Source organism: Vulpes vulpes, chromosome 13 (genome assembly GCF_048418805.1).
Source record: "Vulpes vulpes isolate BD-2025 chromosome 13, VulVul3, whole genome shotgun sequence".
In the NCBI taxonomy this organism is placed as follows: Eukaryota; Metazoa; Chordata; class Mammalia; order Carnivora; family Canidae; genus Vulpes; species Vulpes vulpes.
The window spans coordinates 18,402,984-18,415,484 of NC_132792.1; the positions used below are offsets into that span (position 1 = coordinate 18,402,984).

At 37.7% G+C, this 12,501-nt stretch overlaps 1 protein-coding gene across 3 annotated transcripts in view; it reads left to right on the plus strand.

The window, feature by feature from the left end:
- The window catches only part of TAF2 (TATA-box binding protein associated factor 2), a 92,793-nt gene extending 82,504 nt beyond the window's left edge, over positions 1 to 10,289 (plus strand). For all 3 annotated transcript variants that reach the window (XM_025993387.2, XM_025993388.2, XM_072734008.1), the window contains one exon: positions 9,371 to 10,289. In XM_025993387.2, coding sequence (XP_025849172.1) covers positions 9,371 to 9,422 — 52 coding nt within the window. In that variant the 3' untranslated portion in view covers positions 9,423 to 10,289. The remainder of the gene's footprint in view (positions 1 to 9,370) is intronic.
- Positions 10,290 to 12,501: the final 2,212 nt, after the last annotated feature.

Below are 12,501 nucleotides of genomic sequence, written 5' to 3' on the forward strand. Positions count from 1 at the left end.
CTTGATCTCAGGCTTGTGAGTTCGAGCCCCATGTTGGATGTAGAGATTAAAAGTTAAAAAAAAAAAAAAAGGATAAAACTCCATCTCTTTTTCTCTTTAGATTTCAGGTGTAGCATACTAAATTCCTTTATTTTCTGGGTCCATTTCTGGACTTTGTGGCTGGTCTCATGGCTCTGTCTGCTCATCTGTCCGTACCATGGTAGCACTGTGGTATGTTTTGATACAGTAGAGCAAGTCTCGTTATATTACTTTTCATCATCTTTTTGCTATTCTTGTGGATTATTTTCTTTTTCTAGTTGACTTATTAATTTATATACAATAAATCTCACTTTGTATCAGTTTTTATGGGTTTGACAAATGCTTGGACTTGAATCTCCTACCACCAGTTTCATCACTGAAAAATTCACTGTGGCTGCCCCTCCACCACCCATCCCCTGCCTTCCACTGAAGGTTTTCCATCTCTGTTATTTTGCCTTTTTGAGTGTTTCTTTTTCTTTTTCTTTTTTTTTAAGATTTTATTTATTCACGAGAGACACAGAGAGGCAGAGACACAGACAGAGGAAGAAACAGGCTCCTCTCAGGGACCCTGATGTGAGACTGGATCCTGAACCCTGGGATCACGCCCTGAGCTGAAGGCAGACACTCAACCAATGAGCCACCCAGACATTCCCAAGGGTTTATTTTTCTATACAAATATTAGAATCAGGGTTTTTAGGCTCTCCACGAAATTGTTTTTGTAGTTGGTGTTGATTGTGTGTTAACTCAAGAGTTAACTTAGAATTGGTATTTTAAAAAATATTTTATTTAAATTCAGTTGCTAACATACAGTAACACCCAGTGCTCATCTCATCATGTGCCATCCTTAATGCCCATTACCCAGTTACCCCATCCCCCCACCTCTTTTTGTTTCCCAGAGTTAGAAGTCTCTCATGGTCTGCCTTCCTCTCTGATTTTTCCCCACTCAGTTTTCCCTCCTTTCCCTTATAGTCCCTTTCACTATTTCTTATATTCCACACATTGGATATTCTTTCCTACTTTGTCGAAAATGAGTTACCATAGAGTTGAGGGTCCATTTCTGGGTTCTCTATTCGTTCCATTGATCTGTGTATCTGTTTTTGTGCCAGTACCATACTGTCTTGATGATCACAGCTTTTTAATATAGCTTGAAGTCAGGCATTGTGATGCTTCCAGCTTTGGTTTTCTTTTTCAGCATTCCTCTGCTATTCCAGGTCTTTTCTGGTTCCATACAAATCTTAAGATTATTTGTTCCAATTCTGTGAAAAAAGTCCATGGTATTTCAATAGGGATTGCGTTTAATGTGTGAATTGCTCTGGGTAGCACAGACATTTTCACAATATTTACTATTTCAATCCATAAGCCTGTAATGTTTTTCCATCTCATGTCTTCCTCCATTTCCTTCATAAGTGTTCTGTAGTTTTTAGAGTATAGATCCTTTACCTCTTTAGTTAGGTTTATAACTAGGAATCTTACGGTTTTGGGTACAATTATAAATGGGATTGATTCCTTAATTTCTCTTTCTTCAGTCTCAGTGTGCATCTGAAATCAGTGCACTGATTTCTGTGCATTGATTTTGCATCCTGCCACATTGCTGAATTGCTTTATGAGTTCTAGCATTTTGAAGTGGAATCTTGGGTTTTCTATATCATGTCACTGCAAAGAAGGAGAGTTTGACTTCTTTGCCAATTTGAATGCCTTTTATTTCTTTTTGTTGTCTGATTGTTAAGGCTAGGACTTACAGTACTATGTTGAACAAAAGTGGTGAGAGTCAGCATTCCTATATGTTCCTAATCTTAGGGTAAAGGCTCTCAGTTTTTCCCCATTGAGAATTAGTATGTTGATGTTCATTATTTGTATTAGTGATGTCAATATGACTATCAGTACAGAATTTCTTTTTTTTTTTTTCAAGATTTTATTTTTTATTCATGAGAGACACACAAAGAGAGAAGCAGAGACACAGGCAAAGGGAGAAGCAGTCTCCATGCAGGCATCCTGACGTGGGACTCGATCCTGGGTCTTCAGGATCACCCCCTGGACTGAAGGCAGGCGCTAAACTGCTGAGCCACCCAGGGATCCCCCCAGAATTTTTTTTTAACTTGATTATAGCTTATGTTTTTGTTTGGTATTCTATGAATGATGTCTTTTCATTGTAAGGTTATTTATGCTGACTTTGTGCTTAGCTACTACATTAATCAGAGTTCTCGAGAAATATATAGATATAAATATAAATATATATATATATTTGTTATAAGATATTGACAGTTTTGAAGGCTGAGAGGTTCTACAGTCTGCTGCCTGCATGGTAGAAACCCAGCAAAGCCAGTGGTATAGCTTAAAGGCCTGAGACCAAGAGAGCCTACAGCATAGATTCTAGTCTGGGTCTGAAATCCTGAGCACCAAGACTATAAAGGCAGAAGATCCATGTCCCCCCGTGTCTCCATCAGACAGAGAAGGGATTCAACCCTGCTATACCTGTTGCTCTGTTGAGGCACCCTCAGCAGTTTGAATGAGGCCCATCCACAGCAGGGAGCGCCATCTGCTTTACTCTATTCCACCAAGTTAAATGTTAATCTCTTCCCTAAACACCCTAATAGATACACCCAAAAATAATGTTTAACCAGCTTTCTGGGCATCCCTTGGCCCAGTCAAGTTGACACCTAAAATTAGCCTTCACAACTATATTACTAAATTCTCACTATTTGCAAGATTTTAAATGTGTTTCTTGGGTTTTCCTTAAAAGTATCTGTAAATGATGATAATTTTATTACCTCTTTTCTAATGTTTGTAAATTGACTTTTGTAATTTATTGTTTTTGTCTGACTTCTTTCTCTTGCTGAATTGGCCTGAGAGCTGCAGGAATGGCTTCATCTCTGAACATCTCACCTTGCTTCTCTCTGCCTTTGGCAGCCTTTCCTCATTGGTCATGGATATGTGTTTCAAATTTCTTTAACTTCTTTGAAGTTTACAATATCTGTTTCTTGTCTCCTAATTTTTGGGAGGTGATTCTCAAGGAGAGAATGGAGAAGCTACCTTATTACCAAAGTCTTACAAAGTCCTTAAAAAGTTTGATCAAAGTATCATCCTTAAAATGAAATCCTTCTCTGGTAAATAGCTGGAAAGCTGTTTTTCCCATCTTCCTCTCCTAAACTCATCTCTTCTGCTTCTAACTTTCTACTGTAAATAAATGAAATTTCTTCATACCAGATGTGCTCCAGCCCAAGTAGGACTGTCCTTTCAAAGCTCTCAGCTTCTAACACCCTACCTTTGAGTGTAAGCTAGACTTAGTGACTCACTTCCAAAGAATAGAGTATGGGATCCCTGGGTGGCGCAGTGTTTTGGCGCCTGCCTTTGCCCCAGGGCACGATCCTGGAGACCCGGGATCGAATCCCACGTCAGGCTCCCGGTGCATGGAGCCTGCTTCTCCCTCTGCCTGTGTCTCTGCCTCTCTCTCTCTCTCTCTCTCTCTCTGTGACTGTCATTAAAAAAAAAAAAAAAGAATAGAGTATGAGAAGGGGAAAATAGTAACTTTCCAGTGAAAGCTTAACAGACATTCCATTAACCCAGTGACCATGGTAAACAGCACTGGTGGTTAAGTCATGTTAATACGTCCTCATTAGTATGATGTGATGAGAAGGGCACCTGTGTGGGTATAAAACCCCACAGTGCCAGCCTACCCAGTCTACATTAGACAAACTCAATCTAGGGACACTACAAAATTCCTGACCATTACTCCTTAAAGCCATTAAATCTATCAAAAACAAAATGACAGAGACTGTCCCATCAGAGTAGACAAGGAAGACATGACAACAACACAGTGAGTTGTTCTGGATTGGATCCTGCCAGAGAAGAAGAACATCAGTGAAAAAACTAGTGAAACTGAAGTGCATTCTGGAGTTTTCGTTAATGCACCAGTGTCAGTTTCTTAGTTTTGACAAATGAACTATGGTGATGCGCAGCGTTATTGGGACACTGGAGGAAGACCACATGGGAATACTTGTGAAGAAGGAAGATGTACTAATAGAATTATAATCCTTCTAAGCCGTGAGTGTATTTTGATCACTTATAAACTACTTTTTAAGGAGGTAAAATTCATTTTCCTCACCTCAGGATTTTAGAAGAAGATGTATGCACTTAATGGAGGAATATTTGGAGAGAGGTCAAAGGGAACAATGATAAAGACCCAAAGGGTGACTACTGTAAAGCTTAGGAGCAGACATACAAAGGAAGTTCTTAGAAAAGAGAACTAACGGAGGACCTAGCCTTACAAAAAGAAATGTTTTTTTCTTTAATTGGGTGCTGTAAAAAAAGTGGGGATTTTATGATTGGAGATCATTGAGAAACTGCACATGCCCTCTTAGAATTTCACTTAACTGTCAGAGGCCTCTCACAAGTTCCAAGAAGTTCTGTAGTAAAGAAATCTGTTTAACACAATATTTTCCCAAACTTAATTGGCTCTGGAACTTTCTCCTGTTACTTCCATGAAAACCTAAGAAACACCTACTATAATTTTGGAAAATTCTATTCCATATATGTGATTTTTAAAGTTACCTTGATGTTTATATGATTTGGACTATTTTATTACTGAAATAGAGGTTTCTCAACCAATTATTCTAGAGAATTTATTAATAATCCCTTAATGATCAGACCTTAAGAATACACTTACCACTTAATAAAACAAAATATAGTTACTGAGAACCTCCCCTGTTCATCATGGAGTACTGTGACTTTTTAAAAAAATATTTTATTTAGAGATAAAGAACAAGTAGGGGGAGAGCAGAGGGAGACCAGGAGAGGGACAGTCTCTAGCAGACTCCCTGCTGAGCACAGAGCCTTACCTGGGTCTTGATCCCAGGACCCTGAGATCATGACCTAAGCAGAAAACCAAGAGTTGGATGCTTAACCGACTGAGGGACCCACACACCCCTGGGGTATTGTGACTTGGAGTAAAGTTTCCTGGCAAACAATGATCCTTAAAAAATATATATTTTAACTCTAATTATTTACATGACTTAAGCATAGTAATTGAATGCTGATACACCCAGCACTGTTTTTTGTTTTTATTTTTGCTAGAATAAACATTTCTCTTGGGTTGCCCAATAATCTCAAACTCTATTATTTTTTTAAAAGTGCATATATATAATATGTGTATATTTATGAGTATATATTAATACATAACATACTTGGTCGTGGGTGGTGGTTTTTATATTTTTGCTGACAATCTTTGTCTTTTCTGTGGTATATATAATGTCATTCACATTTAAAGTGATTATATAGTTGTTGGATTAATAGCTACCATATTCATCATAAAAGTATAAGGGAAGGATAAAGATGAAATTAATATTTTGTAATTGTCCTGAAATTTGTGATACCTTCATACTATTTAGTATTTTAAAACCCAATATAAACTTTGTTCAAGGTTTATTAGTAACAAGCATTTGTCAACTTGTATTTCAAATTAATAATTTCTTTTTTTCTTCCTGATCTGATTGGGGCTAATAAAAATGTCCTATGTATTGTGCAATATTCTAAGTACTTTTTATGCATTATCTAACTTAATCTTAACGACTATATGACAGAGGCAGTATGATTATGATGAAGAAATTGAAGCATGGAAAAGTTAAGGTAAAGGTCACACAGCTTGTAAGAGGCAGCATTTGGATTCAAACCTAAGAACTTGGCTCTATTTGTTACTTCTTAGACTTGCACTGTCCAATATAATAGCCACTAGCCACACGTGGCTGTTTAAATTTAAATAATAAAAATTTAGTTTCTCAGTGTCACAAGCTTCACTTCAAAAGTTTAATAACTTTATTTGGGTGGTGACTACCGCGTTGGACAGCACCATTCTAGAATGTTTTCATCATCAGTCCTGTCGGACAGCACAGACTTAAGCAACTGGTCATCATGTTTCTATCTTGCAGTGTGGCTTTGGTAGAGCTCATGCTGTGAAACAAGCATTGGCTTAGCTCTTTTTCAGCTCTTTGCATATGCTTGCATGATTGATGTTGTCTTTAGTCCAATGTGTTTTGTAGAAATCTTTGAAAGCCCATTGTCTACTTTGTGGTGTTTGGTTTAGTTAAAACCAGGTAATATAACCCATAGGTCCATTTAACTGGACACATATAAGTTGCAATATGTCAAAATAGAGGAATGAGTGAAGTTACCACTGCCCCCAATCCCTTGATGCTATGAAATACCTCACAATATTGTCTGACACAGGATTCAGGAGGCGATCTCAATGTCCATTAATATGTAGATAGATAAATGTAAGAAGAGGCTCTAACGGTCTTTTTTTCTATCTCTTGTATGCTCTTTGGAGTACACAAGCACTCTACTTAGAAAGTCCCTGTTCTAGATCTTTGGCCTTACAATTTTAAGCTCTTTATCCCTTTTCTTCAGTGTCTTGCTCTTTTATCTTGTTCCTCTGTCTTCCTTTTTGCAAAGGAATAAGCAGACTTAGACTTGAGACTGGCAAGACTGTTGCTCAGCAGGGGAACTAAAATCTTAACGGGACACAGATGTTTTCTATGTGGAATACAGGGCCAGAAGGAGACAATACATGAAAGCAGAAAAATAAGAGTTCTTCTGAATAGCTTTCTTTCAGTCTCTGAAGAAAAGTCTTGGTTGCTTCTTTGACAAGATAAAAATCCTTAATGCTTTTTGCAAACACATTTTCTGCTTTTAGTGCCATGTTTTCTGTTTGATTTACTATTTCACGAGAATTTTTACCTCCATGCAATCATAAAGAGTAACCTGATACTTTTTTGTCTACATGTGTGTGGGACAACAAAATAAGGATAAGTCAAATTTTACTTGCAAATACTTTTCATAAAGTTGTATGCGTAATGTTTTAAAGTGAAAGGTGGCAGGAAAAGAGTAGACTTCATTACTTCTCAAGATTACACTGTGCTTCTCAATAGGAGCACAATGGGGTGGTTGGGGTATTTTGTGTAGGACTGTCCCACGTATTACTGGACGTTTGACACTGGTCCCAGCACACTAACCAGGCCCCGTCATTGGAACAATCAAATTCCTGGCTATGTTCAGTGCCCCCCCTAGGAGTGGGTACTATACGGCTTGAGAATCCTCGGGCTGACTGTTCACTCCAGACTCTCATTACTATCTCTCAGTGTATAAGAGAGAAGATTATTAAAAATCTCTAATTAAAATTAGATGAAAATTCCCATTCAAGACAAAACAAAGCCTTATTGTTTCTTTTTATTTATTTATTTTTATTATTTATGATAGTCATACAGAGAGAGAGAGGCAGAGACATAGGCAGAGGGAGAAGCAGGCTCCATGCACCAGGAGCCTGACGTGGGATTCGATCCCGGGTCTCCAGGATCGTGCCCTGGGCCAAAGGCAGGCGCCAAACCGCTGCGCCACCCAGGGATCCCCTCAAAGCCTTATTGTTTCTAATCACAGCTCCTACTCATTAAGCACGTACCATGAGCCTGACACTGTGCTACATACCAAATGTGCATTTTCTTGTTTCATACTCATTGTACCCTGTGAAATGAGTGTCTGTATCTTTTTTTTTAACAGATGAGGAAACTATTACATGCTTTGTATGATTAAAATTTATCATCCACTATTTTGTAAGTACATTCTATGTAATAGGCACTGAGATAAATTCATGAACAAGACACACAATTTTTGCCCTCAGTGAGCTTGCATTTAGTTTATGCAGCTAAGTGGAAGTCAAAATTTTAACCCAGACTTGTCATTTCTAGAACCGCCTCTTATTTCTACCAACACCTCTACCCAAATTATCTTCTTAAAGAATTTAGTCAGCCAAGTCAATCATAATTGATAAGCTATAAATATATTTAGCAGACATCCAGCACCTATGCAATAAACTTTATGGTCTTTCTCCTTCTAAGAGTTGCTGGAGTCCATGTGGAGAGTCCTCTCTAGAGTAGTACAGTGTGCAGCCTACATGGCTATAGAAAGCAAGGGCCCAAGTATTCCTGCCTAGAATATTTTTCCCTTTTCTACAGAATTTTTCCTGCCTACGGAAGTTGTATCTTACACTGAGAATCCACTAAAATACTTCCTTGGATACTTGGATTTTTCAGTTTCTAGTCATCCAACCTCTATCTCTTTCTCCCTCCCTTCCTCCTTCTCTTTCACTCATGAATACAATATTTTTGAATGCCTGTTATTTTCTCATGTTCTAGGACTATGATAATATAGTCAACAAGACAGAGTACCTGTCCTCAAAGATCACACCATTCAGATTTACTTCTTTCATTCCTTTCTCATTGCATGAGCACCTCATGGAGTGCTCATATAGTTTTTTAGGTTCATTTGTATCCTTCAGTGCTTTTATTATGATGGTATTTGGAACATTGACCAGGATAACGCTGATGAGCATTCACATAAGTGACATCCTTAATATGATTGATGTTATAGTTACAAATTTGCATGCCAGGGTATATATTGATGTGCAGCAGAGTTTTATACAACGGAGAATTGCATAAAGTATGTTATTTCATTCCTACTTTCAAGCATTGAGAAGTAAGCACTTAAGGACTTTCTTTTCAACAGGGATATTTAGATGCCTATACTAGATAGTCTGTAACATGCACATGTTAGATATTAAAAATATAGTAGGAAAGAGAAAAATACTCAGCAACTTGGGTGGGTTGAAAAATTTCAGAACTTTATTATTTCTTAAGATAAACTTTTACCCCAAAAACATGTTACTTGGGTGTGTGAAGTCCTTCCCGTTTGATTATGACTCACTGAGGGCGGAGGTCACATCATTATCCTGTTTATGATGCTTATTGTCCCTTAACTAACTAATGCCACTTTAAGTCACTCTTGGCACTAACCATGGGTTGTTTCTATTGAATTAAATATGAAAGCAGAAGGTGTTTTTATCAACCAGAGAGTCAGTAATGCTGTGGAGAGATCATGGTTCTGGAAAACAGGAAACCAGTTTTATGTCCCAATTTCTTAATCAGTATCTCTTGTGGTGGCCTCAAATAAATCACCCAACCTCACTGGGATCAATTTCCTTGAAAAATGAGAAGACTGGATAAGACTGTCTCAAAGTTTCCTGCCTGCTGCCAATCTCCTGTGATCATTCAGTTACCATTATACAGTAAATACCTAGAGAAGGTCACCTGTGTAAGAAAATCTAGGTTATAAAGTCCTTATTTCAGTTTTTAAATATGGGTAGCCGTGATTGGTTTTATTTGAATTTTCTAAAGAGAACCTGTATTTCAGCTTCAGAATATCTGCCAATGCTCAGCCTATGTATGAGACGTTATGTAGTTAGGTATGTGAACATAAAAATTTTCAGTTGATAGTAAATCGTTTTCTCTTTTCTTATCTCTTTGGACAGACCCAACTTTTCGCTGAGACCAGCTCACAGTGATGTTCATCAGCTGCTATGACTGGCTTTTAGAACTTTCACAGACTCAACAAAAATCAAGCTCACACCAAGTCAGTAGATAGTGTTGGATGTATGTCCCCTGCCTTCAAGGTGTCTAGGTTCTAGTAATAGAGTTAAAATGAATATCTAAGGTACTTGAACCTGTAGCCTAAACAAACTGTTGAGATACTTTAAGACAGTCCCTGAGGCTCATGGGGGAAGCTTTGCCAAATTTCTCTGCTCTAATTATAGATGAGCATTGTAAAAATTTCCTAGTAAGGATTTTTAATTACTTGTATCCTGAAACTCCTGGTCCCAGCCTGTAATCCTACACCCAAGAGCCCTCTTGTCCTTGAAACCCAGTGTCCAGAAAGTCCCTTGGAGAAAACAATGCCAGGACAGACTCTGTGACCTAAATGTTCATTTGTGCATATTGAACAAGAAAAATTAGGAAGAAGCAGTAAGACTTTAGTAAAACTCATTCCATGTCAAGTACTGCCTTTTACTCTGATAATAAGTATGTCCATCCTAATATCTTGGTATTTAAAACATCCTTTTATGAAATGATGATGGCAGTGGTAAATGGTTTGTTGTGAGGGTGGTTGGTTGTTGCTATGATTGACAGTTTCATGTTCCTACTTGGCCAGGTCAAAGTTGATTGTCCTTGAATTCCTCAAGAATAACAAGCATTACCATCGATGCTTTGTGGACATAGATTGTGTCTTCATGAAACTTATCATTTGCTCTTTCACCCTATGGGAAGAAGTCAAGTCAGCAATACTCTGCTCATTTTATGGTTAAGCAAACAGACTTGGAACCATGTGTTCTAAATTTTCTATTAATGTAATACAGGCTTTTCCTGGCATTGATTAAAAATCTGCTCTCCAGACACCTCTGTACACAGTAATTATATGTGCAGGGTTATTATATATGAGGTCACCAGACCTCACGTTTTCCTTACACCTTGCAAATATGGAACCAAGTTCTTTCATGCAGTAGGGGAGGCATCATCTTCAGTATCCTGGTTTTAATTAGTGATGGTAAGTTTTTATAACTGAAAAATAGAGATGTCTATTTTCCTGGCTAAAGCTTCTAACATCTTTTGAATATCTTGCTTTGGGGGGACACTTTACACATCAGGTTTTGATTCTCAGGCAGTTGTTTTCCATTCTGAGAGGAGCCAACTATTATCCTAAAAGGTCAGTATTTGGCTTCCATGCTTAATCAAACAATCGAACTTCATGGCAATTTTTCTATTACATACAAGAGCTTTTTGTTAAATGCAGATGTCTTTCTGCTGCATCTTAGGTAGTTGACTGATGATGATTCAGAAGACTTAATACAAGAACTGGCTACTTCACTTCTTTTTCCACTAATTACTGCAAGGGCTCTGCCTGAGGGATACCTTAGCATATCTAAGGAGGAAAAAAACCCAGGAATCTTAAGTAGAGCATGAAAAGTAGTTCAGTAGGAAAAGAACTCTTTAAATGCCTCTACCTAGTTGCCTTAATGACTTTTTAAAATATTAAAGTATAAAGTAAATTTTTTAAAAAGTAATCAGTGTTCTATTAGTTTCAGGCATAAAATATGCAACAATTCTATACATTTCTCAGTGCTCGTAGGCTTTGGAGTCCACAAGGCTGCCTTTAAATCTTGTCTCTCTTGTTAGAAACTATGATTTGAAGTAAGCTGTTTATAACCTCTTCCTTGGCAAATAAAATAGCTAACATCTATTGGCCCTGGATGAGGACCCCAGATTATGTTAAGTTTGTAGCATAAATTCTCTCAATTCTCCCACCCATGAAGTAGTGTGGCAGACACTTGTTAGGTGCTCACCCCTCCCTTGCTTGTAGAACCCGATTTTGTGCGGGTGAAAATGTATCTTCTACATATTTGCTTTTCAAGCTTTACTTAGAGCTCGAGTGCCCATTTATGAGAGTTCTGGCCATGGAGACATAAGCAGAAATCTGCTGGTTCTGCCTTAGTTTTACTGATCAAAGAGGACACTTGTGGCTGACCCTCTCTTCTGTTCTCTTTCTGCCCTAAATACTGACATGATGTCTCGAATTGCAGCAGCTAGCTTGTGTCCCTGAAGAAAAGGCTGAAAGCATCCCAGGTGCCAGCCCTGACCTTGTGGAAATGCTGAACTAACTTAGGCTGTCTCCATTTTTCAGGTTTTCAGTTATGTAGAAGAATAAACCCTGATTTGTTTAAGCCACTATTATCAGATATTTCTTTACTTGAATACATTCCTACCTGCTGCAGGAAGTAGTATTATCTTCAATCTCCAGATAAGGAAACTAAGGTCCAAAGATGTTAAATAATACATCTGATTTACAAAGTTAGTCTCTGATGGAACTGGAATTCAGACCCCACAAGGCTGACTTACAGCCTGAGCTCTTAACTACTTGTGGTTTTTGGAGGAAGGACATGAAATTACTTACATAAAGCATTTTAGCTTAACATGGTGCCTGGCTTGTAGTACATGCTCATTAAAATCTTAAGACCTTTCCCACAATCACAGCTATTGCTTAACAGCATGACTCCCGGGTTTAGATTCTCATGAAGTTATTTTCCATTCTGAGAGGATTCAACTTTTATCCTAAAAAGTTGGTGTTTAGTTTCCATGCTTAATTGAATAGTCCAGATTCATGGCTATAATAGGTGCTCAGAGAGTTTGTTGAATAAGTGAATGAATAATTCCCTTAGAGAAATTTTCCTAAACACCACTCTTAGGAGGTTACTATATGCCTATTTGGAAATGAAATGAAAAATTTTTTAAAGTATTATAGTAAGTTTCAGTTAAGTTCTAGAAACTAGCCTGCCTTGATTCAGATCTAGTCTCACCACTGATTGATAAATTGTGATATCAGGCAAGTAACTTAACTTCTCTGTGCCTTAGTTGCTTCATCTGTAAGATTGGGATAGTAATAACCCAAACTGCCTCATAGTAATGTTGTTAGAATTAATTGAAATGATACATTAAAACAGTTTTTAAAGAGTTTGGTGTATGCACTCAACAAATGTTAGCTTCTACAACAATAACATTTTTTATTCATTCACATGTGCCCTACTAAAAGTGGTTCCAGTTAGTGAAGCCA